Here is a 27,488-nt window from a genome sequence, read left to right as displayed (position 1 = left end):
AATTCGTTTTCATATAATTTCAAATATTGCTGGGAGGGTCGACATTTTTACACACCTTTTAATAAAGGCCTTTTCATTATTTGGTATTTAAGAATATTAATAAAAAAACTTCGATCGATTCGTCGGTGCGAAAGGTAAACCCGAAATTTAACGTCATAATTTAGTCGAATCAAATAGTGGAAAATATCTTGCACGGTCCTACTGCAAGGTCGTTTGACGTCGACTTCGCACTTAAAGCTGGTTTCTCACTCGACCGAAAATATGACTGAAAGACGATAATAAACGCCGAGCTGAAAATTGATTCCCATTACATTTACCGCTAACGTTCAACTTTCCGCTGCTAATTTTCCGTCGAGTGTGAAACCAGCTTTACACATAGTCAGCCTAAAAAATTTCCTCTGTCCGGAAACTTGTAGGTGTTTGAGAACAAATAATCGAAGGTAGAAATCAGCTCAGACTAAATATGTGACGCCCGCCGGTCGCGTTATTGACTCGTTAAGCATGTCCGGCCAAGGAACGCGCTAAAAACGGTTGATAAAACGTTCCTATAAACTAAATTCTAAGCAATTTTAAACGTTTTTAGAGTAACGTAAAATAAACGTTATTTTCGGAACTTTTTTTAGGCTATTTTAAAACCATTATATTAACATTTAAATTGATTTAATATCGGGTACATAAATAAAAATAAGCTTTAAATTCAGGTACTCTTGAAAATTGTATAGGATTTAGAGCTCGCATCTCCAAATTAAAGTAAAAAATCTTTAGCTGAATCTGCATACCTTCTTTTTAACGATTTGGGACATCAATATTTTCCATTGGGCAATATATGATACCATTAATGCCGAAAATAGTAAAAACCAATTAAATTTAAATAAAGTTCCATGTATGTTTGGATCAGAATCTGGTTATTTTGAGATTCAACTAACTCTTGCAATAAGCTCATTCCTCAAGCTGCAGGTCAACTGAAATTTGTGATGTATTAAGGGCTGCGTTCAGCAGAGCTCATCGGACTCACTGATTACTAATCGCTGACATCGGTTTCCTACTGTACGCTTTTTCACGTTTCCGGTTTTGACGTCACGAGAGTAGGGTCTTCGAGCGGGTCCCGGGCCATATACATTGGAAGGACTCCTCCCGTTCCACCCATTCCTCCCATTCCACCCGTTCCACCCATTCCACCAGGGAGTATACAGTGGAAGGCCACCTCCCATTCCTCCAATTTCCCCAATTCCTCCATTTCCTCCCGTTCCGCCCGTCCCTCCCGCAACGCCGGCCCACCCGTCCTTCCAGCAAATACTTAAGTGGTGAACGTACAAAGGCAGGGTGGTGTCGTTGGTGACGGCAGGGTGGTGCAATGTTGCATCTCAGGGAGTATACATAAGGTTATGTATTTGTACCCCGCCGTTCCGCTGGGCACTACGGCGGCACACAAGACAAAGAGTCATGCCGGACAAAAATGCACTTTGCGAAACAAACGTTCGGCCAGTGAGACAGCCATAAAGACAGGCTCACATATGGCAAACAAACGCCCTCATCATGGCCCAACAAAAGGCGACACCATGGGCTGCCCTAATTCCCACCCTCGCACAGCTGAGGACTAGAGTGACTTCCTCTTCCACCTCACAAATCCTCCCCAGTAGGATATTGAATGCCAAGTATGGAACACCCCCGAGGTTCCAGTGACCCAGCGCCCCGATCACGAGACACCTCCTCGAGGACTCCAGTGACCCAGCAAACCGGGTGTGGACCGCCCCCAAGAGCCCCGCGACACTGAACGCCGGGTGTGGAGCCCCTCAAAAGCTCCAGTGACCCCATCAAACCACTGGATAGGAACAGTGTACCTGTGCAAATCAGCCGCAGGTTATTAGCCATACGTTGCCCGGCTCTCGCCACGAGGAGGCTTTGCAGTCAGGATTTAAGGGAGTATACAGTGGAAGGCCACCACCCGTCCCAACCGTCCCGCCCGCGAGTACAGTGGTGAACGTACAAATGCAGGGTGGTGTCGGCGGTGAACAGCCAAAGGTAGGGGTGATGAAGAAATAAACCTTATTTTAATTTGCAAATTAAATTAAAATGTTAACCGTTAATTTCACCAGTTTTATTTCAATGGCAAAGAAGTTACAAGGAGGCTGTGTGATTCTCCGTTACAGTGTTTAGATTGTTACTAATTCTTGCGCAATGTAATAGTATAAATAGCCGAGAAATCATTATCGAAAAAACATTCAAACGCATTCAAAGATGAATTCAACAAGCTATACATAAGTATATTTTCATTTAGAGATTATATTTTCCGAAAACGTACTTGAGTGAATGTACTAAAATTTATTTTTATAGGAATAAAAAATCTATTGTTATTGACTTCGAATTTCGAATGGACGTACTGGAGAGATAGAGATAAAAGAGTCACGGTGACTTTGGTAGCTTTTAGGGTACATTTGGTCCAATTTGGTCCATTTTTGGTAAAAAAGCAGATGGAAAAACGAAGAACCGTAATTTTACCACTCCTCCAACCCAATTATCATTTCGCTGAAAAGACTTTACGCAAACGGAACATGATAAATTTATATTACCATGTATAGAATTAACATGGAGAACTAGACTTGGCTTATGGTTGAAAACAGCAAAGGAAATTGTACAGGAAAACATCAAGAGGTCGAATGTGTCCTTAACCTTACATTCTGACCCTTTTTATACAACATGATGCAATTTTTGGATTCATAGTTTTTCTAAACTCTCATTTTGTTAAGCTTACGTATACCTAAACTTTGACATGGTCAGTGAGTCTCGGAAAAACCGGCGTAAGGTGTCGCAACACAGTGGAGTTAGGTCCCCGATTTCCCCAAGTAGTCCATGTTGCGCAATTTACCGTTGAACATAGTATTTCCCATTGACAATAACGCGAAGGTTCTTAAAATACCCCGATTTATATACTATAAAATAATTCTTATATTTCATGTACAGATTATTTATTTAAAATAATTCTTATATTTAAAAAATTTAGCGTATCAATATTTTTTGTATATTTGGAAATAACATTTTATTCTCTGTGAAATCGCAGACTATGTGATGTTAGTTGATTGCATGTTTTCAAAGAATGAGAAAAAATTTCCCCGTTTTTAGAGATTCTGTCATTCACGTTACCCATAGTACGTATAAGTAGAAGTTTTCTCGATTAATATTTTCTAACCCGGGCGATAAAGATTATTTTAATATAATTTATTCATAAATATTTTTTGAAGTGCAAACAAGAATAGTAACCTAAACCTACACACAAGAAACATCTTTACTCTACTTTAAATCCAATAAAATCTATTTCCGATATGTAAATAGGTGGAAACATATCGCCAAAAATCTCTTTTTCTACTTTTATTATCGTAAAATACAATTCCAATATGTAAATAAACAACTTACCCATATTTAAAATAGGGTAAAATACAAATCTTATACACAAATATAGTCAGAATGATACCATAAAAACACAAAAATGAAAATAAAATAAAATTAGTGTCGATAAGATTTGTAAATATCATTTTGAAACTAATAATTTTTCACGCTTTAATTAAGTCAAGAAATTACATTTATAAAAATGAAAGACGTTAAACAAAATAAAATGTGTAAATATTGTAAATATTTTAAGACAATAAAGAAATTAAGATATGTTTTAATTAAAATATCTTTTATTTTCCGGAATAGTTAACTTTTATTACTATAAATATTCCAATATTAAATGGGAACCGCTGTCCTAGAAGAAGTGCACTCGGAAAATTTTTAAATATTGTAAATTTGTACAGAAATTATCTCCAATTGGCTATAGACAGAGTATTTCACCCAGCGAGGAATTGTTCACTAACTCATATACAAACTAAGACGTTACACAAAATGATATTTAAAATCAATAAATAAATTAAGAAATGTTTTAAATAAGATATTTTTTTTTCTTCTACAATAGTCACCATTTATTTCTATACGTATTTCAATATTGATATATTATTATTATTATGTTAATATTAAATCGCACAATTTTAACAGGAGTTAAGCCAGTCAATGGTATACAACATTGCAAAAAGTTCTAATGGTACTGATTCACGATGTCAATTATTCTATGTCTTACTCTTTATTCTACGACGTTTTAACATACACCATTTCGATACATTCTTAACTTATTCCATACGCTATAGATAACGAGGAAACAAGTTAACTCTGAACTTATATGTTTTACTCTACGGGAAGGATGTTGTAAGCTTAAATTCACAATGGTTAATGTGTAGTATTTTTCTACCTTTTTAAATTTTGTAGTATTTCTTTATCAATATGTGTATCGGAAATGTATTTTAACGTATCGAACGTATATTATTGAGTTTTTTTTAGTATTTTCTGTCTATATTTGCGTATCGGAGTTGTATTTTGCCGTATTAAAAGTAGGAAAGGGTATTTTATAGTATTATTCTACCTATTAACATATGGGAAATGTATTTTATCAATTTTAAAAAGGGATTTTAGTAGTCATTTTTTATCCATATTTTCATATTGGAAATGTATTTTACCGTATTAAAAGCAAAATAAAAGATGCATAAGAATTCATCTTTCTGACAAGGGTCTTACCAATCCTACATTCACCATCTAATATGGAATTTATGTTTAACAATTGGATGAATTCGTGTTTACAAATGGTTTTTTTAAACGTAACTCAGTACGTTAAATATTTGAATATCGGAATTGTATTTTGTTGTATTAAAAGTAAAGTTTAGATGTATTAATAGTATCTTTCTACCTATATTTACGTATCGGAAAAGTATTTTAACGTATTGAACGCCAAGTTAAGGTGCTTTTGTAGTATTTTTCCACCTATATTTGCGTATTGAAATCTATTTTAACGTAGAGTGAGAGGTTTTTTTTGTAATTTTACTAGTGAACGTCAAGTATATATATATATTTGTATATCGAAATGTAATTTAACGTATTCATATACCCATTTGAAATGAGCAGCGTTACGTATGTATACATTTACCAGGTCCTCATACGGAATCACTTGTACAATTACAATACTTGAGAAAAATACGTTTCTCATACTAAAACTTGAGATATTTATTTTAACAAAATGCTTGTGATGTTGGCTAAAGAGCCACTTCGGTGTATAGACACTTAATGATATTAAATGGAGTTTATGATTACTTTGATTCTCTTTAACAAAACATTTGTGCCGTAGTAGAGAGAAGAGTCTTTCAGACGACCTAAATTTCTGAACTTTTTATATTCATTATGTTTTGTTACTTATAACCATATGGATTTCAATACATTTGAAGAAGCGAGTAAAATAGTGGAAGAGTATAATGTGACGTGGCTAGATGTAAAGAAATAAGAAAGCATTTGGAGGAAATGGAAAAGGATATTGAAGAATGGAAATTTAAGCTAGAAGAAGCTAGTCAGAGAGAAATGGTACTGAGAAATAAAGTTAAAGATATAAAAACAAATATAATTGTATTGAAAATATTACAAGATAGTTGGAAGAGAACAGAAAACTAGAAAGAAAAAGTGAAACACGCGAACTAGTTTAAACAGTCTCTCAGTTCGAAACGAAATCTAGAATAATTGACATCGTGAATCAGTACCATTAGAACTTTTTGCAATGTTGTATACCATTGACTGGCTTAACTCCTGTTAAAATTGTGCGATTTAATATTAACATAATAATAATAATATATCAATATTGAAATACGTATAGAAATAAATGGTGACTATTGTAGAAGAAAAAAAAATATCTTATTTAAAACATTTCTTAATTTATTTATTGATTTTAAATATCATTTTGTGTAACGTCTTAGTTTGTATATGAGTTAGTGAACAATTCCTCGCTGGGTGAAATACTCTGTCTATAGCCAATTGGAGATAATTTCTGTACAAATTTACAATATTTAAAAATTTTCCGAGTGCACTTCTTCTAGGACAGCGGTTCCCATTTAATATTGGAATATTTATAGTAATAAAAGTTAACTATTCCGGAAAATAAAAGATATTTTAATTAAAACATATCTTAATTTCTTTATTGTCTTAAAATATTTACAATATTTACACATTTTATTTTGTTTAACGTCTTTCATTTTTATAAATGTAATTTCTTGACTTAAATAAAGCGTGAAAAATTATTAGTTTCAAAATGATATTTACAAATCTTATCGACACTAATTTTATTTTATTTTCATTTTTGTGTTTTTATGGTATCATTCTGACTATATTTGTGTATAAGATTTGTATTTTACCCTATTTTAAATATGGGTAAGTTGTTTATATTTATATTTACATATTGGAATTGTATTTTACGATAATAAAAGTAGAAAAAGAGATTTTTGGCGATATGTTTCCACCTATTTACATATCGGAAATAGATTTTATTGGATTTAAAGTAGAGTAAAGATGTTTCTTGTGTGTAGGTTTAGGTTACTATTCTTGTTTGCACTTCAAAAAATATTTATGAATAAATTATATTAAAATAATCTTTATCGCCCGGGTTAGAAAATATTAATCGAGAAAACTTCTACTTATACGTACTATGGGTAACGCGAATGACAGAATCTCTAAAAACGGGGAAATTTTTTCTCATTCTTTGAAAACATGCAATCAACTAACATCACATAGTCTGCGATTTCACAGAGAATAAAATGTTATTTCCAAATATACAAAAAATATTGATACGCTAAATTTTTTAAATATAAGAATTATTTTAAATAAATAATCTGTACATGAAATATAAGAATTATTTTATAGTATATAAATCGGGGTATTTTAAGAACCTTCGCGTTATTGTCAATGGGAAATACTATGTTCAACGGTAAATTGCGCAACATGGACTACTTGGGGAAATCGGGGACCTAACTCCACTGTGTTGCGACACCTTACGCCGGTTTTTCCGAGACTCACTGACCATGTCAAAGTTTAGGTATACGTAAGCTTAACAAAATGAGAGTTTAGAAAAACTATGAATCCAAAAATTGCATCATGTTGTATAAAAAGGGTCAGAATGTAATGTTAAGGACACATTCGACCTCTTGATGTTTTCCTGTACAATTTCCTTCGCTGTTTTCAACCATAAGCCAAGTCTAGTTCTCCATGTTAATTTTATACATGGTAATAAAATTTATCATGTTCCGTTTGCGTAAAGTCTTTTAAGCGAAATGATAATTGGGTTGGAGGAGTGGTAAAATTACGGTTCTTCGTGTTTCCATCTGCTTTTCTACCAAAAATGGACCAAATTGGACCAAATGTACCCTAAAAACTACCAAAGTCACCGTGACTCTTTTATCTCTATCTCTCCAGTACGTCCATTCGAAATTCGAAGTCAATAACAATAGATTTTTTATTCCTATAAAAATAAATTTTAGTACATTCACTCAAGTACGTTTTCGGAAAATATAATCTCTAAATGAAAATATACTTATGTATAGCTTGTTGAATTCATCTTTGAATGCGTTTGAATGTTTTTTCGATAATGATTTCTCGGCTATTTATACTATTACATTGCGCAAGAATTAGTAACAATCTAAACACTGTAACGGAGAATCACACAGCCTCCTTGTAACTTCTTTGCCATTGAAATAAAACTGGTGAAATTAACGGTTAACATTTTAATTTAATTTGCAAATTAAAATAAGGTTTATTTCTTATATCGTAGTTAACTCTATCCTCGCAAGGAATAATATATACCGTTTTACCGGAGTGTTTCAGATAACGTTTACTTATTCCACACCTTCAATCCATTTTTTTTCACATTAATTTGATATAACCTTGTATCCACTAAATTATAGAGAGGATTGAAAGATCATAGTAAGAGTGAAAAAGCATTACTTGGAATTATAGATATTGGGGTGGAGGTGTGGTAAAATTACGGCTCTTCGTTTTTCCAACTGCTTTTCTGGTGTAACCAAGAATGGACCAAAATCTAATTTGCATATTAAAATTATGTTTATTTCTTAATTCCTAATTTACACGGTCTTCTTACGGTAGAACGCGTATGATAGTAATGGAGAAACGTACGCGTTTCATATCGGTGGTCAAAAAGCGGGGATTGTCAATCAGGATTAAAACTCTTCTTTCTGCAGGTGGGGACCTTCTATCTATAATACAGAGAAAGGCTGCTACCTTCTATAAACCTTTCATTTTAGCGGGGTACAGTCTTTACGTTTTCTTATGCACCACTTTACACGTTCACCACCTAAGTATTGCGTCACTCTTTCGTTAAACACAGCTTTGCTAGTTCACCCTGCTTTTGTACGTTCACCACCTAAGTATTTACCCTTCATCATCACCCCTACCTTTGGCTGTTCACCGCCGACACCACCCTGCATTTGTACGTTCACCACTGTACTCGCGGGCGGGACGGGTGGTGGCCTTCCACTGTATACTCCCTGAGATGCAACATTGCACCACCCTGCCTTCACCAACGGCACCACCCTGCCTTTGTACGTTCACCGCCGACACCACCCTGCCGTTGTACGTTCACCACTTAAGTATTTGCGAGAAGGACGGGTGGGCCGGCGTTGCGGGAGGGACGGGCGGAACGGGAGGAAATGGAGGAATTGGGGAAATTGGAGGAATGGGAGGTTGCTTTTCACTGTATACTCCCTGGTGGAATGGGTGGAACGGGTGGAATGGGAGGAATGGCTGGAACGGGAGGCGAACTTCCACTGTATATGGCCCGGGACCCGCTCGAAGACCCTACTCACGAGAGTCATCGGTTACTCACCGAAGTCATCGGCTAGAAGAGTCGGTTTTTCCGATGACTGACGTCATTACTAACGTAAAACTACTATAAAAGCACCGATGACAGAATAAAAGCGTTCAGCAACTTACGACTTTATTATGACGAAAAAGCTCATCGGTGGAAAATATCAAATCCATCGGGTTTTTTTCCGTTGACTACTATACTGAAAGTACCCAATAGATCAATTTTCTACAATTTACAATCTACATTAAAGTTTATAAATTGACCAATTAAATTTAAATGAAATACCCTATATATATTTTTCAAGAGCTGATAACAGACTAAAGCCAAGTGTTTTTAGGGTTCTAGTTTAAAAACAACTTATTTTTTCAATCTCTTAGCTAGGGATACATTTCAAAGAAATAAAAATTACAGTTGAAATCCTGATAAAAGGTCATATGTAATTTTCTTAAATTATTTCTACCTAATAAGATGTAGACATGGCTATTTTTGACCATATAAGCCAATACACTTCGCAACATCTTCCAAAAAAAATTATAGAACAGGTAATTTTACCTCGCTATAACATTAAAATATTGTAAAATCACCCCCAAAAGTTAATAATATTATCCTATATGTAACTAAATTTAAATGAAATGCCCGTTATGTTCCTCAAGAGCTGTTAACAGACTAAAACCAAGTGTTATTATGGTTCTAGTTTCAAAAAAATATTTTTATCAGTGCATAATAAAAGCGATATAATTCAAATCCCAGAAAAATTAAAATTTCACAGTTTTAATCCAATAGTGTCTTTAATTTTAAATATTCCATTACCTTTAAATTTCTAAAAAGGTTATTACACTAAACAGAATAGGAAAAGAGCATCTGGAAATACAATAAAAAGTGCCATGAGCATGACCATTATTTTAAGACCAGGGGTTAAACAAATGTAATTAATTAATCTAAGCCTTTAAAAAAATGTTAAAAACTTGTATTTGGTTTTAAATTTTTAATAGCTCAGTCTATTTTGTATATAGCCAAATCAAGAATGTATTTATTTATATTTAGGTATAAATAAATACATTCTTGGACAAATCCAATGACCCAATAATAAGGGCTAGATATAAGCGATGTCTCATAGTGTTTAATATAAATACATTCTTGGACAAATCCAATGACCCAATAATAAGGGCTAGATATAAGCGATGTCTCATAGTGTTTAATCAGTTAGTTTCTAAACATTAAAGAAAATGTTGATGCCAAGAAAAACTTAGTTATCATTTACAAGTATCTGTTTTAATTTAAGAATAAGGATGTTTAATAGTTTTCAGTTGTAAATTCGAAAATTATAAAAGAAAATAAAGATAATTTTAATGATAACTTCCGAAAATATGATAAATGTTTTGAAAAAGAATCGTTTTTTTTCTATATATAACTAATATAATATTTGTAAATTGAAACGGTATTACAACGTATATAACTCTCATTAAATATAACGTTGAAAAGAGTTGAAAGTATGCACCTAATATCAACGTTGATATTAAGTTAAGAAATAATCTTAAAACGTTATATAAATCAAAAAACCAAAAATCAACAAAACTGAAACATTGTCATTGCTACCTGGGTCAGACTACAGTGCTACGGTTTAATTGACTTTTGAAAGACGCAGAATACCCTTCAAAAGTGAGGAATTTTAATTTCAATTTCTTTCAAAAGTAATTATTTAATTATTGAAATTCAATTTCCAAACACCCTGTACAATAAAATACGGCTGAGACAGAATAGTTTTTCAGTTGGTCAAGTTCTAACTTAACTTGGCCAAATATAGTCGGCGTCAAAAGCGCGCTGTACAAAGTTCGAGACAGACGACCTTCGAATTTGATAGCTCGACGGTATGTAGCTAGAGAGAAAGCTAAGGAAACTATGTATAGCGAGAGAGAGAGAGAGAGAGAGAGAGAGAGAGAGAGAGGTGCGATGTATGAATAGCGAACGACCAAGTTAGAGTAGAGAGAGAGAGAGAGAGAGAGACGAAGTATGAGAGAGAGGTGTGATGTATGAATAGCGAATGACCAAGTTAGAGTAGAGAGAGAGAGAGAGAGAGACGAAGTATGAGAGAGAGGTGCGATGTATGAATAGCGAATGACCAAATTAGAGTAGAGAGAGAGAGTCGAAGTGTGCGAGACCTCGATGTATAAGAGAGAGACAAAGTATAGATATAGTAAGACCAAGTATGAATATATCACGACCAAGTATGAATATAGCACGACCAAGTATGAATATAACAAGACCAAGTATGAATATAACAAGACCAAGTATGAATATAACAAGACCAAGTATGAATATAACAAGACCAAGTATGAATATAACAAGACCAAGTATGAATATAACAAGACCAAGTATGAATATAACAAGACCAAGTATGAATATAACAAGACCAAGTATGAATATAACAAGACCAAGTATGAATATAACAAGACCAAGTATGAATATAACAAGACCAAGTATGAATATAGCAAGACCAAGTATGAGTATAGCAACACCAAGTATGAATATAGCAACACCAAGTATGAATATAGCAAGACCAAGTAGGAATATAGTAAGACCAAGTATGAATATAGCAAGACCAAGTATAGATATAGTAAGAGGTAAAGTATGAATATAACAAGACCAAGTATGAGTATAGTAAGACCAAGTATGAATATAACAAGACCAAGTATGAATATAACAAGACCAAGTATGAATATAACAAGAGGTAAAGTATGAATATAGCGAGTGGTGAACGAATTTTGTCCGGTTTGGCGTGCCATATGCATGCTTGCCCTGGGTTTTGATAATTTATAAGAGTGGCCTCTAGTACGAGAACCCTCATTTAAAACAAAAAAATCAGAAAAGTTGTGCACGAGACTTTTATGGAAAAAATTGTGTAAAAGGCATAAGTTAGTTATTTTGTGGCGAATAATTACTGAAAGAATGGACATGGATTTTAAGCGCGACGGGGCTGGTAGCTTATCAATTTTAGTAGCTAATTTGGTAAAACGGTTTTGAGCCTTTTGCAATGCCAATTGGTCAGAAGCTAAATGAGGGGTCCAAATTGGGGAACAAAAATCGAAAATCGGGAGAACTAGGGCATTATACAAAGTTTTAATTAATTTTGGGGAGCGGAAGTTTAGATTACGGCGGACACATCCCGCAATTGAACGGACACGCTTAGTGACTTTATTGGAGTGGCTGGAGAATTTCAGGGCGGGGTCCACAATAATACCGAGGTCGCGCTCCGAAAGGGTGGTCTTAAGAGGGTTGCCAGTGATGGAGTAGATAAAAATAGGGTTCTTGGGACCTAAGTGAAGAACCGCACACTTAGCGTCGTTAAAAGAAAGGCCATGATCACCAGCCCAAACCACAACAGCGTCCAAATCCGCCTGAAGCTCCCGGCAATTAGCTTGAGAACCAATCTTATGAAAGAGCTTAGAATCATCCGCAAACAACAGAACAACCGCGACAAGAACAGACTCAGGCATAGAGTTGATGAGAACATTGAAAAGGAGCGGCCCCAGGACAGAGCCCTGAGGCACACCCCTGTCCACATCAGCCCCGCCAGACTGCTGCCCGCCGACGACCACCCGCTGCTTACGCCCACATAAGTAGCTCTCGAGCCACGCCAGAGCATCGCCGGAAATACCAGCCGAGCGGAGAGCGTTTAGAAGGCATGAGTGGGGAATAGAGTCAAAGGCTTTTGTGAAATCAAGGTAAATGACGTCGACACTAAACCCCTCGTTGAGCCATTTGGACCATAAATTTGTGGCCTCCAACAGGTTAGATAAACATGAACGATTCTTAAGAAAACCATGCTGGGAACGGGAGAAAACGTTAGTAGAATATAAAAAGGCAGTAGTTTGTTCATTAACTAGATTTTCGCAGAGTTTGGGAACTTGGTTCAAGTTACTAATGGGCCGGTAAGTAGTGGGGTCAGAAGGGGAACCAGATTTGTGAATGAGGGTGATATTAGCAATTTTCCAGGAAGGGGGGGGGGTTCAGATTGGTCAAAAGAGCGCGAAATTAAAAGATAGAGTGGGAACGTAAGCGCATTGGCAAGAGATTTGAGGAGAAAGGGGTGGATACCGTCTGGACCAGGGGACTTAGATACCTTGAGAGTATTTAGCAGACCAAAAATATCTGCAGATTCACAAAAAAAGCGAGAAAGAATATGGGAGGGGGAGACGCTGGCGGGAGCGCCAGAGGAACTAACGGGAGCGCTAACTGAACTAGGGGAAGGGCCGGTGACAGATGGAAGAGTAGTGAGGGGACCCTGAGTACGAACCGTGGAGGTGAAGAAGTTATTCAGAACTGAGGCAGCTTCAGCGGGGGAAGAAGTGTAGGTGACGTCTGGCTTAATAAGGTTTATATGAGACCAAAAGGACTTTGGGTTATCACTAATTAAATCTGAGAGGCCAGCCTCATATTTCCTCCTAATATTTCGACAATGGGAGGTATGGGCATTGCGAGCCCTACGGTACTGCTCGTGGAACCGCCCTAAAATTGGAGTGGGAACGCAACGTTTTTTAGCTTGTAGGAGTTTGGCCCAGGCAGAAGATTTAAAGGCCCTACTGCGGGCGGTACGAGAATTAACCATAGGGGAGGAAGGGGGCTTACGAAAAGGGACAAAGGAAGAGATACCGGCATTTAAAATTGTAAGAAAACTGGACCAGGAATTAGACAAGTCTGAACAAAAGACCAGTGACCAATCAATTTGAGACAAAAAGACATCAAAGGAGGCGTAGTCGCCTTTGAAAAAGTTGGGTCTAGGAACAAAGTGAGGGGATGAGCCCCTCAACTGAACATTAAAGACAACAACACCATGGTCACTAGTACCAAGAGCAGCAAGACGTTTAGGGTCAGAAACCAGACATTGGTCAGATGTAAAAACTAGGTCCAGCACATTATCAGAGCAGTAAAGACCACCGTTTCGGGTAGGGAAATCAATAATTTGAAATAAGTTGTTATCAAGAATACATTCAAGAAAGGTATGACGACAGGCTAGGGGAGCTGGTACAGCAGAATTCAAATGTATTTTAGGGTAATTGAAATCACCGAGGACCAGTAGTTTCAATTTGAGGTGAATACAATAATCATTAATTGCAGTGATAAAAGTTACTAGTAGGTCATGGTTGATAAAGGATGGGTTATTTGATCTATAGATAATTACAACTACAGTAACAAAAGAAAGGGAATCGGGGTGATTAATCGAAATAATTAGAATATCAAGACCATGCGGGCTTGGATTAAAGTTCAGTAAATTAACATCAGAGAAACTCAAAACTCGCGTGGAAAGGAAATTACAAACATAGAGGGCCACACCCCCGTAGGAGCTAACACCCCGGTCTTGTCGGAAGAGAGAATAGCCGGGAATAGAATATTCACTGTCTAAATGGTCAGCCGACCAGAAAGTTTCAGTAATGGCCGCGAGGGTAGCTTTATGAGAATGAATGAGGTCCGATAGTTCGTTGTTCTTGTAGATTGAGGTTAAACCTCGCGCGTTAGTGAGAAGAGCGGGTGCAAAACAAGTATTTCCAAGTACGAACTGTTCTTGCAGATGGGGAGTGGCCAAGCGCGGAGGAAGAGAATGAACTAAACAATTGGTATATAAGGCGGGGGCAGGAAAAAAAGGGACAGCCCGAGCACTAAGGTCTTGCACACAATGTCTAGGAGCGAAAGGGCTGGCACCCAACAGAGTTAATGGGTGAGGGAGAAAAAATAGGAGGCGGCCGACTATTGTAATGGTTAGGGTTGAAGTTAGGCGATGGTCCATAAGGCTGTTGGAGCCAAGGTTGAGTAGTGTTGGGGTAACCAGAGGTGCCAGCCGAGGCAGAGTTAGAAGAAACCTGGCAGTGAGAATGAGGAGCCGCACCTTGAGGAGGAACCACACCACAGACAGAGGAAGACGAAGCTCCACCCTGCCCCGAAGCCCGCTCAGGTAGTTGGACGGACATGTGTTGCCGAGAGTGGGGCGCGACACTGCACGGTTGGCAACCAGCAATTGTCTGGGAGTTTAAAGGAACTTTTTTTACCGGCGACGTTTGAAACATAAGTTGGTAAGAAATATTGGTCGAATTTCACCCCCGTCACGAGAAGGGTAGCGGAAACGTCATCCACGTGTGCTTCAAGTTTAGGGGAACCAATGAGATACGTGAAGGATTGGATTTTTGGGAGGGAAGTGGCTTACTCGTCGAGCATGAGGGGGATTGGAACCAACTCATTCATCCCAACATTGTCATTATCCCCAAGTCTACATAGACTCAAATGTACTTCATCCAAATTTGTTTTTACTTTTTTTGAAATTATATTTCACAAAGCTAAATTAGATGAAATATAACCCGTCACCTGAATTAATGGCTTTAAAAGTCGCTTGATGATTTTCGCCTAAGGTGATGCCTTGGGTATTAGCATAGAAATCTCATAGGTACTAGAATGCTGCCGTGTAAGTGTAACTGGGAAATGGACCAAACGCCGTGGCAGACGATACACAGATCTCAGCCAATCAGAGCTCAAAGAGTGGTTCTGCCAAGAGTTTAACGTCACCAGAGATAATGACGTCACCTAGCTCATTACCGAATTTGATCATAATTATTCAAATACGGCGCTCTCGGCGAACGACAAGTTTTCTGCAGACACAACTTTTTAAATTATTTTTAATATTTTATTTATTATTTTATTTACAAAAAATGCCTTCGCGGTGTTTTATTCCGTCGTGTAAAACTAAAAAGCGTCGATGTTTTAAATAAACATTAGGCCTCGGCTAATAAACGGCGGGAAATTTAGATTTTTAGGCTTAATGTTTAAGAAGCGCACTTGCAAATGAACCGGAGCTATCTTCTTCCAAATAGGCTTACAGATTCCTTATTATAAATTTATTTAAGAAAACAAATATTAAATTTAATACTTTTACGCATATATTTAAGTTATTACCCGCAAGCTGTTACGATCTCAAAATCGAAAAAAAAAACAGCGAAATCCTACGGGAATTTCCCGAGCTTGGCTGTCGATTCACTCGATTGCGAGAGTAGCAGCAAAGAGTATAAAAACTACGTAACCTAGAGATATAATGACGGTCGAAAGCAGTAAAGGAAGTTGTAGCAACCGGGGGGGAAGGCACTCAGTGAATTTGCACTTCAAATTTCGGTACCGCAGCGCCATTACGGCAGTTTTTAGTACAATAAATAATAATACCGGAGAAAAATGGCAGTTACGGTGTTGCGGAGGTGCTAAATTTGGCATTTTGGATATTTAATTGTCTAATATCTGTCAATTCAAAAAAGTGACAGTAATTGGTTACTGTTTCGTGATTTTTTTTAGTTAGAATTTGTGGATTCGTTGTTTCGGTGTTTATTTTCAAAAAGTGAAGAATAAGGCGTTTGTTCTCTAACGTTGCCAAGTCCTAAAGGTAGCCAAGTCCTTAAGGAATTTTCAAGTATGTTGAACTAAATCAAAATGATTTCCACTTAAAACTGTCGTAGTGGCGCTGCGGTACCGAAATTTGAAGTGCAAATTCACTGAGTGCCTTCCCCCCCGGTTGCTACAACTTCCTTTACTGCTTTCGACCGTCATTATATCTCTAGGTTACGTAGTTTTTATACTCTTTGGTAGCAGAACCACTCTACGGCCTCTCATTGGCTGAAGGTTCAAAACGAACTGGCGACAAGCTCGGCCGTAGGCGGCAGCATTCTAGTTACCTATGAGATTTCTATGGGTATTAGCATAGCTGATTATTATAATTCGCCGATAAATATTTTATAAAACTTTATTACTATAATAAAACAACGAACAACAATAAGATATTGACAGTGGTAAAAACTGATTAAGTTATGGAATGAGTTACGTTAATTCAATGGTTTCCGGGTTGCCAGTCTTTTCGCAGATATTATGGGATTTCACGTGTAAATATGTCTTAGAATTTCGACGAGACCTTTTCGGTGGCACTAAATAATTTAAAATTAGTATAGTTGAAATTAAGTTCATTTTGGAATTTCACTCACCATCACATGTACTTGATATTTCGGAGAAGATAATTCCACTTATAACGGTAACGAAGAAACCAATGGGATAATACCAAATCCATGGTATTCGGTAAAACGGCATGAAAACGCTAAAAAAAAAGGGATCGTGTTAATCTTCAAAAAATATGTTATCGCTCGACACTATGAATAATTCAAGTACCTTTCCTTCTCAAATTTTCGTTGAACGTCAGTAGAAGTATCGTTAAAATTGGGGACGTTCTCCGACATCGGTATTTCGAAGGTGAAGTTCCCGATATCGGGGTAAAGTTCGAATCCGTGTATGTCGCAGTTTTCGCTGGAGTGCGGCAGAGTAGGGTAGCTTGGTGGTGAAACGTACAAGTAACTCCCAGTTATTAGCCAAAGGTTGAAGAGGATTCCAAAGAATAGACTAAATAAACAAGCCTACAAACACGAATTAGTAAATCTAGGTTGACAGTAGATTTTGCCGACCCACGCATTACCCTTTTGGTTAATTTTTTGTAGAAGAATACGAGAGAGGCGGCTCCGGACAACTGCCCCCGAATAAGCCCGCTCATGATCCCCAAAGAGAGTACAGCGTTGCCTAGAAGCGGAACTACTAAACTCGAGAGAGTAGTGATGATTCCGAATAAGAACGCTGCGAAGGAATCGGCTGTTATTTGAAATTTCTTTGGCTTCGAAATCTTTATATTACTTGAAATCATGCAAATGAGGACAGACATCCTTTCGGTGCGTACCAATTGCGGGGCGATGGGTTTGGCCAAGTCTTCTAAAGTCACGGCCGCGAAAGAATTGAGGAACGACGAGAAGGTACTTAGCGAGGCGCTTATAATGCCGGAAATTGCCACTCCTTTCAGTACTGGATAGTCCATGAAGAGATCTCCAATAGCGTAGACAAATAGCTTTAATATACAAAACATTGATTTAATACCCGAGTTGCGAGATTTCAACATACGGGGTACCTGATCTACTCTGGTAACCCCAGTGCGCTCTGGAAACAATGTTGGGTCGCAATCGGCGTACATGACGTACAAGACTGCTCCGGTCACGATTACAATTGCCCCCATGAGAAAATAGTTTAGGAAAGCGCCGAGGATGACAGAGCTGGAACGTTTACAATTTATATCGTGAGATAGTCAAGAGCGACTGTGTGACATCTTACGCCTTCGCTGTGGAGTCGGATCTTGCCCCTAAGATTTTTTGAACGTAGGATTGATTTACGAGGAAGAAATCCAACGGGAATAGCAGACCACTCAAACAGAGGGACCAAACAGCGTATCGCGTTCCTACGCCGTCGACCCAACTGCGAAACAAACATACAAATTAGCTTAGGATACTTCTTTTCTACACGGAAGAACTTCAATTACTGAAAAGTCGTCAAGTAACCGCTCTCGATGGATTTCGTCCACAGTTCGTCCAGGTTTCCGACGCGAATGGCGCCTTGGAAGATGACCATCAACATGGTGACTGACATCAGGACAAACTGTATAACATCAGTCCAGATGACCGCTCTCAAACCACCCTTTCAACAGAATATGTGTTAGAAATGAGACGCACGTATTCCAGTGTAGGTTTTGCGTTACCATGGAACTGTAGGCGGTGCAAACGAACCCCAACACGAGGGTGGATATTTTATAGTCGAACCTGGTTAGAGTGCTAACAGACAGAGCAGCCAAATGCAACACGACGCTCAGATAAATAACCTGAAATGATAAATAATTATAAGAATGACACGATGGTATTAACCTCTGGTACCAACCACGTATACTTTGTAGCGACAGTTAATGATAAACAACACAAGTAAATGGGCTAGGTTATTAATACCTTTTGCAAGATGTACGACAATGAAAACACCTTCCGGATTGAACTGTCAAACCGTTCTTCCATTATCTACCGGGATAAAAACGTTAACGCGGAAGTCCAAAAGCACTTTTCTTCGATTTTTTTATCCTACTTCAAAGACGCTGACGTACTTGGACGCTCTGTACTTGGGAATGAATACATAGGCGCCCACAATTATTCCAACGAAAGCCGAGAAGTGACAAATGTAAAATTCGACGCCATACAGATAGAACTCTCCCGTGATTCCGGTCATTGAATAGGCGGACATGGCCGTGGCCGCGAAGGAAGTAGCTGAAGGAATCACCGACAAGCTACGACTGGCCAAGATGAATTCGGCGACATTGACATGGCCCGTTTTCTGCCTGAAGTACCATCCCAGAACAGTGCACAATACCAGTACTGACAATACGAAGAGGTAGTCCGGCCATTCCAAGTACGTCTTGGCATTTAGCAACACGGACATCTTCGGGGCAGCTTGCAACGGTGAAACCAATGATACTAAAGCGAAGTAACTAACCAAAGCACCTGTAAGTGGCTATATAAATACAATTTAATAATAATTTAGTTTTTTAATGACTTTCTTTGGATTTCGCCCCTGCTCCTAATTTGCTTTTTACACTGAATTAACCAAATCGTTTTTTCCTCCATAAACGCATAATGACTCTACTAGAAATAGTTCGAAGTGGTCTAATAATTGTTTTTTTTTACCATTTATTTAGTAAACAAATAAGTGATAAATCATCAACGCTAGCAGTCTATCATAAGAAGATAAGAAAGAATAACAACGTTAATTAATCGACGTTGTACTGCGAGCTTACCTTTATACTTCAGGGCTGTTCAACTTATAGGAGGTTAGCTCATGACCAGTAATGGAAACACGTGTCCAACAATAAGTCAGGACTTTCTTTCTGAAAATGTATGTTAATTGGACAACTGTGCCCTCTGTTGCAGATAAATAAGTACACAATAGGGGGGTCAATTAGATATGAAATTAATTTTATTAAACTTATTTACTTTTACAACTTTAAATTATTGCTATCTTTATTTTTTTACAAAGTTAAGAAATAGATTACCTAGATGGCGCCCCCCGTGCAATAATGATAAAAGAGGGAAAATTTGGGAAAACCAGCAGTGGCGTAACTAGGAACTCCCCCCCCCCCCCCGCTGCGAAAAACGACTCGGAGCCCTTTTAAATAGCACCGATTTTAATCAGAAACGTTTGGGGGCCCCCTAGTTCTCGGGGGCGCTACTTACGCCACTGAAAACAAGTCTGATTTATATGAGCCATCCGAAAGCTACCGTAGTCCAACCTTCTCAAGTGGAATAACCCTGTTTCTACTAGTACAGCTATTAAAAGAAAAAATACAGTTGAATTGTGACGTCATCTTAGTTATATCTTTTTTCTATGTCCAATATAACATCTCTTCCTACTCAATCAACCTTTGGTTGACGCTTTTGTATACCAAAGGTAGGAAATTGTACATGCATGCACTTGGAAGGTGTAAGGGGGAGGGGTTAATCTATGTCGAATGAAGGACGTTGCGCGTATTTTAAATTCATTGGATAGACGACACTCACTCGGAAAATAGACTTACTATAAATATCATTTAAGCGAGGGATTAGTCACTCGTAAAACATTTGTAGGCCTGATTACTGATTTCTCACAATTTTTCTACGATTGTCAGTGATTTCTCACAATATTTCGGAGATTTGCAGAGATTTGGGGAGATGACTAAATATGGGGGACGAGAATCCCCCTTTGATCCATATCCGTGGCGCGACACTACTATGACTAAATACAGGGAATTGAACTACGCATCAGTTAAATTTGTATCTAGAGAAATGGACGTTTCGCGGGAACACATTCGGAGCTAGCGACGCGGTGTATGCACCGCCAACATCAGCATCGAATATAACAGTATCTTTTCCCTCTACATCTAGAGGGGATGAAGCTAATATACTTATCACTGGTAATGTGGACATAGACTGGGAGGCTATTCTGTAAAAATCAAAAATGACAAAAAAAATCATGATCCGTCAAAAATGACAATGCGCGTGTGCAGGAGAGGTTGCTATCCAAATATCATCGATTATGATACTCCCTAAAATGCATATGTGGCATAGTTGGCATAGTTCCGACATAGTTCGATTTTCTACTGTAAACATTGCTACTATAGCAAGTAAACCAAGGAGCGGAATCACTATTTATAAGGCATTGTTGTTTTGTATCAGGAACTATGCCAACTATGCCAAGGTTTGCCACCTATGCATTTTAGGGAGTAGCATAGATGATTTCGTTTTGGATATTAACAGGCGCAAATTATGGAATACTAAAATAAGATAGAATTTGTAAGGAATGTTACAATACCACCATTTTAAAATTTACACAAAACTAGAATAGGTTGCTAGAATGAATACTGATAGTTGATTAAGTTTTCAAACCAGCGCGGGTCTTTCTACTCCTGTTCCAATCTAATGTAAGGTGGTGTCTTTTCGCTTGTTCCGGGACTTTGGGGTAGGGTAAGAAGAGTTAGGCTATAACGTCATTTCACTCCGATTTTGGGGTGGCGAAGAGTTTGAGTCTGAGTAAAAACGTTTTTCCAAAAGGGCAACTGCCTGTGGCCTTTTTAACAGATAAATTCTGGCTAGCAGACGACAACATCCGATTTTCTCTATTTACACCTACTTTTCAGGAGTAAAAAGAGTAGCCCTAATACTCCGGAATAAGCGAATTGTTTATGGGGCGGAGTAAGTCTCATCCAGGAATAGGTGAATTAAACTAGTTAGGGTAAAAAGAGTACACTTTTACTCCGAGAACAGGCGAAAAGAAACTATCTGCAGGAAGTTGCCAAAACAACGATAAAATCTAGCTTTGATTTCCTACCTAAGACCAAAGATAATTTAAACTCGTACCCTAGATTCGAAATCAGTCTCTCGCGCGTTGCCAATACCGTTTACCCACTTCCCGCTGGAACTCAGAAAAAATTCGCTCCATGGTTTGCGCCTTACCGCAACCGATGGATCCCGATTTTTCTGAGATCACGTGCCGGAAAAGGGTAAACGCTTCAAATCAAAAATCAAATCAAATATACTTTAATTGTTTTTCGGTTTGTCTTAGGTATTAGAGGGCCAAGTCTTCATGCGACTTATAGCCCTCTTCGTAACAAAACCGTCAATGGGAAAGCTCTCAGTATTCGAATCTAGGGTACGAGTTTAAATTATCTTTGCTAAGACCCAAGCATCCACAGTCATCTGGGAGTGGCGATAAATGGTCCGGGGAAACTGGTCAGTAACTTAGATGGTTCAACCATGTTAATTAGTCCATGGTTCAACCATTGAGTTGGGAATATAGTACTTCTAGAGCCACAATTTATATCTGCTGTGGCTGGGGCCCAAGGTTCGTAGGGAAAAATACACTAGGGCCTAGAGGAACACTTTCTTGAAATCATGTACGAACCAAAACCGTTATCATTAGTCGGTGGCGTCACCTATCTTTCAAAGAAAATGTCATCTACTTCTACTCGTTTAACGCTAGTGGTAGATAGCGCCACTGGCTTAAATTATTATCACCGCTAACTTGCGGTAGATGACGCCACCAACTAGTGATAGCTGTTTCGGTTCGTACGTGATTTCAAGCGGTGCCAAAGTTAACGTAGGCACCGTTTCTAGAAAGTGCCCCCAGCCCTCAAATACAAATTTTGGCTCTAGAAGTACTATATTCCCAACTCAATGGGTTCAACTCCACCACACCCATGACCACATTTAACTTTAATAGATGTTTCTATAAAATAAAATGAATAAATAGTATAAAATATAATATTTACGTTACAAGACACACCTTTATAAGTATTTCCTTCGCACGTGCGCTAGAAAAAATTATATTCCTCTGGCGCGCTCGTATACTCGTATAAGTAAGAGACTGTGACCTAATACCCACATTAAAACTCTATTGAAAGAACTATTTTAATTTAAGAACAAGAAATGTCAGGCTGCAACGAACAAAAGGTCAAAGGTCAATGCTACTGCCTCGAATTCTTTTGAGAAATCAGGGTGAAAATCGAATAGCTCCGTAGGACCTAGGAGCAACAAACACAAGGAGAACGCAGCTAGCCTTTAAACACGCTAACGCAGTTTTGTGTACAAATTTCATTGGACGAACCTTTACGCTGAACGTTTTACGGAAAGGGGGAAGACAATTTCCGAATTTTCCCCTTCCGACGGCAGCAGGCGCTAAAGCGTCTAACCCATGGAAAATGTACGCAAGAAAATTAACGACTTTTGGCGGGTTGCGTTCTCCTTGTGCGGGGTGCTGTATTTGTTGCTCGTAGGTAGGACGTGGGTGATAACAAATCCGTTTTTCAGCCCTGATTACGAAGCTGCCGGCCTTGCCCTCTCTGGCAGCTCCGCCCGCGTGCCAAGCAGTACGCGCAATATTTGAAAAATAAAATAGGCTTAAAAATCTGTTTGTCAAAGATTTTAAGCGAGATAGTTCACTTTTTCGATTAAATTCCAAAATGACATCGACTCAAGTTATTTCTAAGCAAGAACCTAAACCAGTCGCCAATGATGCAAAGTTATCAACGACCAGTTCCACGGAAAGTGTGACGGAAGAATTATATCTGTAATTTTTCACGAAAGTTAGTTAAGGTTACCGTGAACAATATTTTACAGTTAAACATTTATATATTTAAAGAAAAAGCATTGAGCTTGTAGGAAAAGAGCAAGGTTTGAGATTCGAAGAATTACTGGACTGGGGTTCTAACGGGGCAGTGGCTAAAATGACTAATCAGTACTCGAAACGAGAGATTGCAGTTAAAGTGGAACCCTTTCGAGATGAAGAAGTTATAGCCTGTTGGATGAAGATAGAACACCCCAATATCCTATCTCTGATCGCTCATATTCCGTTGGAAAACTTGGATCTTTACGGCTTGGAGGACAGCAAAGGGGTATTTGATACGAAGTAACGCATAATCACGAAGATATAATTTAAGAACGTTAATATTTCTAGGTGGAGGATAGCTACAAATGGACCGCCTACATGATGCCCCTATGTCAAGGCAATCTGCGTTCCAAAGTGATGAACGCACATTTCAGGACCAGCCCTCGTTCTTTCCAAATAGTTAGACAATGGATTCTCGAAATTTTGGACGCTGTGCACTATTTGCACAAGAACCAAATGTACCATTTGGACCTAAAAGCCGACAACGTACTTCTGGGAATAGACGGACAAGCCACGCTCGCCGACTTCACGTTTTTGACTAACAGACCGATTGTGGATGTCCGAAGCGTAGGTTGTCCTCTTGCGCTGCAACCACCCGAGACTTTGACAGCCGCTAAGACGGCTGATCTTGTTGACGCCGAGAAAGTGGACATTTGGTGTCTGGGTTTGTTGACCGCTTTCCTTCTTACTGGTGGACAGATCTTCGAAAATTTGGAAAAATTAGACAACTCCGAAAACGAAGCGGTTTTGTTGGATTTCTTGGCCCAGCGTGAACCATTGATAAACCTACTTCAAGAGTCAGAAAGCCTGAAAAGTTGCGTATCGAGAGCCTATCCTAGCGCCGAGTTGGACGACCAAATTATGAAATCTCTCGCCCACTTTTTCAAACTGACCATCAACAATAATCCCAATAAACGATCAAGTGCGAAGAAATTGCGTTACCATTCTTACATTTTGCAAATGGAATCTGGCCGATTTATCAAACACTCGTTAAAGAAATTCCTAAGCTTTGACAATGACTTTGCCAAAGAACTTAGCTTACATTGGTGGGAACCCAGTGTTAATTAGTTTAAAAAGTTATTTATATATTTTTTTTTTCAATAATTCCACATTTTTTTCCAGCAAAATTTCATTACGATTGAAAGTACATACTTTGTCTTTCGTTTCAATCGTTTAAATTTATCTCGGTATATTCAACGAGAAATTAAATAGCAGACGAATTAGTTTTATTTTCAACTTGAAATATGTACATTAATTATATTCATTGATAATAAAATTACGGTACTTGTATTATCTTTCTTATGTTATATACAGGTCTGTGTAATTGGCTTTTTTAAAAGTAGGAGGAGTTAGTTAATGAAAACCATCAATGGACTATAATGCAGTTAAATTACACGAAAAAGTAGAAAAGTCCATAATAAAAAGGGGGCAAAAATGATTAATCCTAACAAATAAATGTAATTAAGAAACTTACGAAATACTTGGACCAATAGGTTTTCGAAAATAAAATTAAAACGCGAAACTCGAACCAAATATATTTAAATGGAAATAAAATAGCCAGAATTTCCAGCGGTAGACATTAAACATTTTTCAAACGCATTTCGTACATTGCATTCTCCATCTATATCCACTATTTGGCTTTCCATTGCTTCGCAACGTCTTTTGAAATGCTTAAAAATAGACTTTTTATTTTTCGAACTATGAGATATTCGTAAAAAGGAATATTTTATTGGAAATTTCTTTAACTTGTCGTTCTTGTTACTTGTTACCAAAAGTATATAATATATATCATGTAGATAAGTATTTATCTTTTCATACCACTAATGTTATTCGCTTGAAACATGAGCTACGGGACGGTAACCGGGAAGTTCTACTCTGTAACAGATTCATCGTCGTGTGATAAGCAAAATGTAATAAATCCATACAATTTTATAATTAAATATTAAAACTAAAAAGAACACAATTTTATTTAGGCCTTTCAAGGCGTCAAAGCCTAGCTTCCACTTTCCCATCTATAAAGTTGTTGACGCTTTTTTCGTTGAGTAGTTGGAAGTGACGTAATTTACGTCATTTCCCGTGAACAAGGTTTCATTAAAGAAAATACTTTTATGACAAACTTATGAATAATTATGTTAAATTACTTCTTGGCGATTTCCTTAATGATGTTTTATTGAAGCGTCCATTATTGTGATAAATTTTGCGAATCCATTTTGTAATTGCTAGTCTATGGCTATTGTAGGATCTCCAGCGGCATAGCATTCCAATCGTTAATCACTCTACATGCTAAATGACGTTGACGAACAGAGCTTTTAATTAGAGGTTTAACTAATTTATCAAAGTGATCCCTAGTAAGGGTATTGGATGGCAATACGAATAGTTCACGAAAAGGAAAGTAGAAGGAAAGTGAGGTCGACCCATCAGTCCCGGGTTCGGGTTTGGGTTCGGGATCGGGTTCCGGGATTTAAGGGGTGAAATGAGGGTAAAATCGTCGAAAAGTCAATGTATTTAGGGTATATCTCGCGACGATTTGTTTTCTCATATATCAACATATTGTGTCCAGGCCAGCTTGTTCATTTATCTACGCTTATCTCGAAAGATACTTGAACGTATATCTTATCGCGTTTTATCATACGGAATAAGTTGAAATGATGTAAAAAGTTATAACCTAGGCGACGCGTGCGCAGATTACCCCGGGGGACGCGGTTAATTTGAATTTAAGAGTGTTTTGACGTCATGGAATATTCGTTGTTAAAGTAGAATGGAAATATTTTTAAACTTCATTTTAATATCATTGTAGTACGCTTGACACTTGAACCAATCTCACGAGTATTTCTTAAAACGAATATCTCGATCGCGTTTTATCGTACGAAATAAGTGGAAATTATGTAAGTTGTATGATACTTGATAACCTAGGCAGGAAGATAGCGCGCGCGTGCGCGGATTACCTGGGAGGCGCGGATTGCCCGGGCGCGCGGTTAATTTGAATTTAAAACATAGATTCCCTCTCCGAAATAATTCATGTACCCAAAATTGGAGCGCAAGTTTTTTTCTTTTAGGGGAATCTCTATGGGAGTTTAACATTACAATAAAGCTAATAGGTCCAGTTTGGGGTACTTTTGGTCCGAAATGGGGTACATAGGGCCGAAAATGGTGACTTTGGTCGTTTTAAGGGTACTTTTGGTCTATTTTGGTCCATTTTTGGGTACATCAGAAAAGCAGTTGGAAAAACGAAGAGCCTTATTTTTTTTCCACCCATCTCCAAACTCCAAAAATTTATTGCTATAATTTATTTATCCCTTCCGTAGGTATAAAATAAGATAAAAACCACTTACCTATATTTTAATTACGGTAAATTAAAAATACTTAATTAGTGTACTAAGTTACGTTTAAAAGAACCTTTTGTAACAATTCCAATATGTAAATATAGGTATAAGGATTGAAAAAATACTTAAAGTGGTTTTACTGATAAACTCTAAAGGAATTTAACTTTAAAGGTATCTTAGATTATTGTTTTTAATTTTATTCAAGTTGAAAACGTATTAAGAGTCCTTCAAAGTACTATAAAAGGATTTTATTTACGAACTTAATTCATATTTTCTTCAAACTTTCACACAAGAAACATCTTTACTCTACTTTAAATCCAATAAAATCTATTTCCGATATGTAAATAGGTGGAAACATATCGCCAAAAATCTCTTTTTCTACTTTTATTATCGTAAAATACAATTCCAATATGTAAATATAAATATAAACAACTTACCCATATTTAAAATAGGGTAAAATACAAATCTTATACACAAATATAGTCAGAAAGATACTATAAAACACTAAAATTAAAATTAAATTAAATTTGTGTGGATAAGATTTGTAAATATCATTTTGAAACTAATAACTTTCACGCTTTATTTAAGTCAAGCCAATAAAAACAATTACCTATTTTTTAAATACATTAAAATATAAATACATTTCCGATATGTAAATAGGTAGAATAACACTATGAAAAGTTCCTTTTTCTTCTTTTAATACGACAACACACAACTCTGATACGCAAATATATAAAGAAAATATAAAAAAAAAAATTACTCTACGTTCGATACGTTAAAATACATTTCCGATACACAAATATAGATAAAGAAATACTATAAAATGTAAAAAGGTAGAAAAATACTACACATTAACCATTATGAATTTAAGCTTACAA

General features: G+C 37.2%; 3 protein-coding genes across 3 annotated transcripts; 1 reads left to right on the top strand and 2 right to left on the bottom strand.

Annotated features, from left to right (window-relative positions):
- Positions 1 to 1,057: 1,057 nt before the first annotated feature.
- On the bottom strand, positions 1,058 to 14,682 carry LOC149923447 (uncharacterized). The gene is made up of 4 exons (XM_090161623.1): positions 14,463 to 14,682; positions 12,942 to 14,320; positions 12,053 to 12,543; positions 1,058 to 1,283 (listed from the first exon to the last, which is right to left on the bottom strand). The coding sequence occupies exons 1-4, from the start codon at positions 14,680 to 14,682 to the stop codon at positions 1,058 to 1,060; spliced, it is 2,316 nt and encodes a 771-aa protein (XP_090017749.1).
- A 1,794-nt stretch (positions 14,683 to 16,476) lies between these two features.
- LOC149923446 (sodium-coupled monocarboxylate transporter 1-like) lies at positions 16,477 to 19,034 on the bottom strand. The gene is made up of 11 exons (XM_090161121.1): positions 18,680 to 19,034; positions 18,550 to 18,615; positions 18,309 to 18,428; positions 18,093 to 18,247; positions 17,888 to 18,028; positions 17,688 to 17,829; positions 17,420 to 17,627; positions 17,208 to 17,362; positions 16,907 to 17,148; positions 16,726 to 16,835; positions 16,477 to 16,668 (listed from the first exon to the last, which is right to left on the bottom strand). The coding sequence occupies exons 1-11, from the start codon at positions 19,028 to 19,030 to the stop codon at positions 16,565 to 16,567; spliced, it is 1,794 nt and encodes a 597-aa protein (XP_090017247.1). The 5' UTR covers positions 19,031 to 19,034; the 3' UTR covers positions 16,477 to 16,564.
- Positions 19,035 to 22,973: 3,939 nt separating this feature from the next.
- LOC149923445 (serine/threonine-protein kinase 10-like) lies at positions 22,974 to 24,499 on the top strand. The gene is made up of 3 exons (XM_090160741.1): positions 22,974 to 23,188; positions 23,261 to 23,513; positions 23,576 to 24,499. Exons 1-3 carry the CDS (start codon positions 23,082 to 23,084, stop codon positions 24,353 to 24,355), a joined length of 1,140 nt encoding a protein of 379 aa, XP_090016867.1. The 5' UTR covers positions 22,974 to 23,081; the 3' UTR covers positions 24,356 to 24,499.
- Positions 24,500 to 27,488: the final 2,989 nt, after the last annotated feature.

Source organism: Leiobunum rupestre, chromosome 10 (genome assembly GCF_980474605.1).
Source record: "Leiobunum rupestre chromosome 10, qqLeiRupe1.1.hap1, whole genome shotgun sequence".
NCBI lineage: Eukaryota > Metazoa > Arthropoda > Arachnida > Opiliones > Sclerosomatidae > Leiobunum > Leiobunum rupestre.
Note: the sequence above shows the minus strand (reverse complement) of the source record. Positions and strands in the feature narration are given on the sequence as shown.

Coding starts and splice junctions, on each gene's coding strand:
- LOC149923447 (XM_090161623.1), bottom strand. CDS start 14,682: ATGTCCGTCCAACTACCTGAGCGGGCTTCGGGGCAGGGTGGAGCTTCG. Junction 14,321..14,462: donor CAACCCTAACCATTACAATA/GTCGGCCGCCTC, acceptor CCAATTGTTTAG/TTCATTCTCTTCCTCCGCGC. Junction 12,544..12,941: donor CTAGTTCAGTTAGCGCTCCC/GTTAGTTCCTCT, acceptor TCCCGTTCCCAG/CATGGTTTTCTTAAGAATCG.
- LOC149923446 (XM_090161121.1), bottom strand. CDS start 19,030: ATGTCCGTGTTGCTAAATGCCAAGACGTACTTGGAATGGCCGGACTAC. Junction 17,149..17,207: donor ACAAAAAATTAACCAAAAGG/GTAATGCGTGGG, acceptor TCGTGTTTGTAG/GCTTGTTTATTTAGTCTATT. Junction 16,836..16,906: donor CGAAAATTTGAGAAGGAAAG/GTACTTGAATTA, acceptor CTTTTTTTTTAG/CGTTTTCATGCCGTTTTACC.
- LOC149923445 (XM_090160741.1), top strand. CDS start 23,082: ATGACATCGACTCAAGTTATTTCTAAGCAAGAACCTAAACCAGTCGCC. Junction 23,189..23,260: donor GTGACGGAAGAATTATATCT/GTAATTTTTCAC, acceptor ATATATTTAAAG/AAAAAGCATTGAGCTTGTAG. Junction 23,514..23,575: donor GCTTGGAGGACAGCAAAGGG/GTATTTGATACG, acceptor TAATATTTCTAG/GTGGAGGATAGCTACAAATG.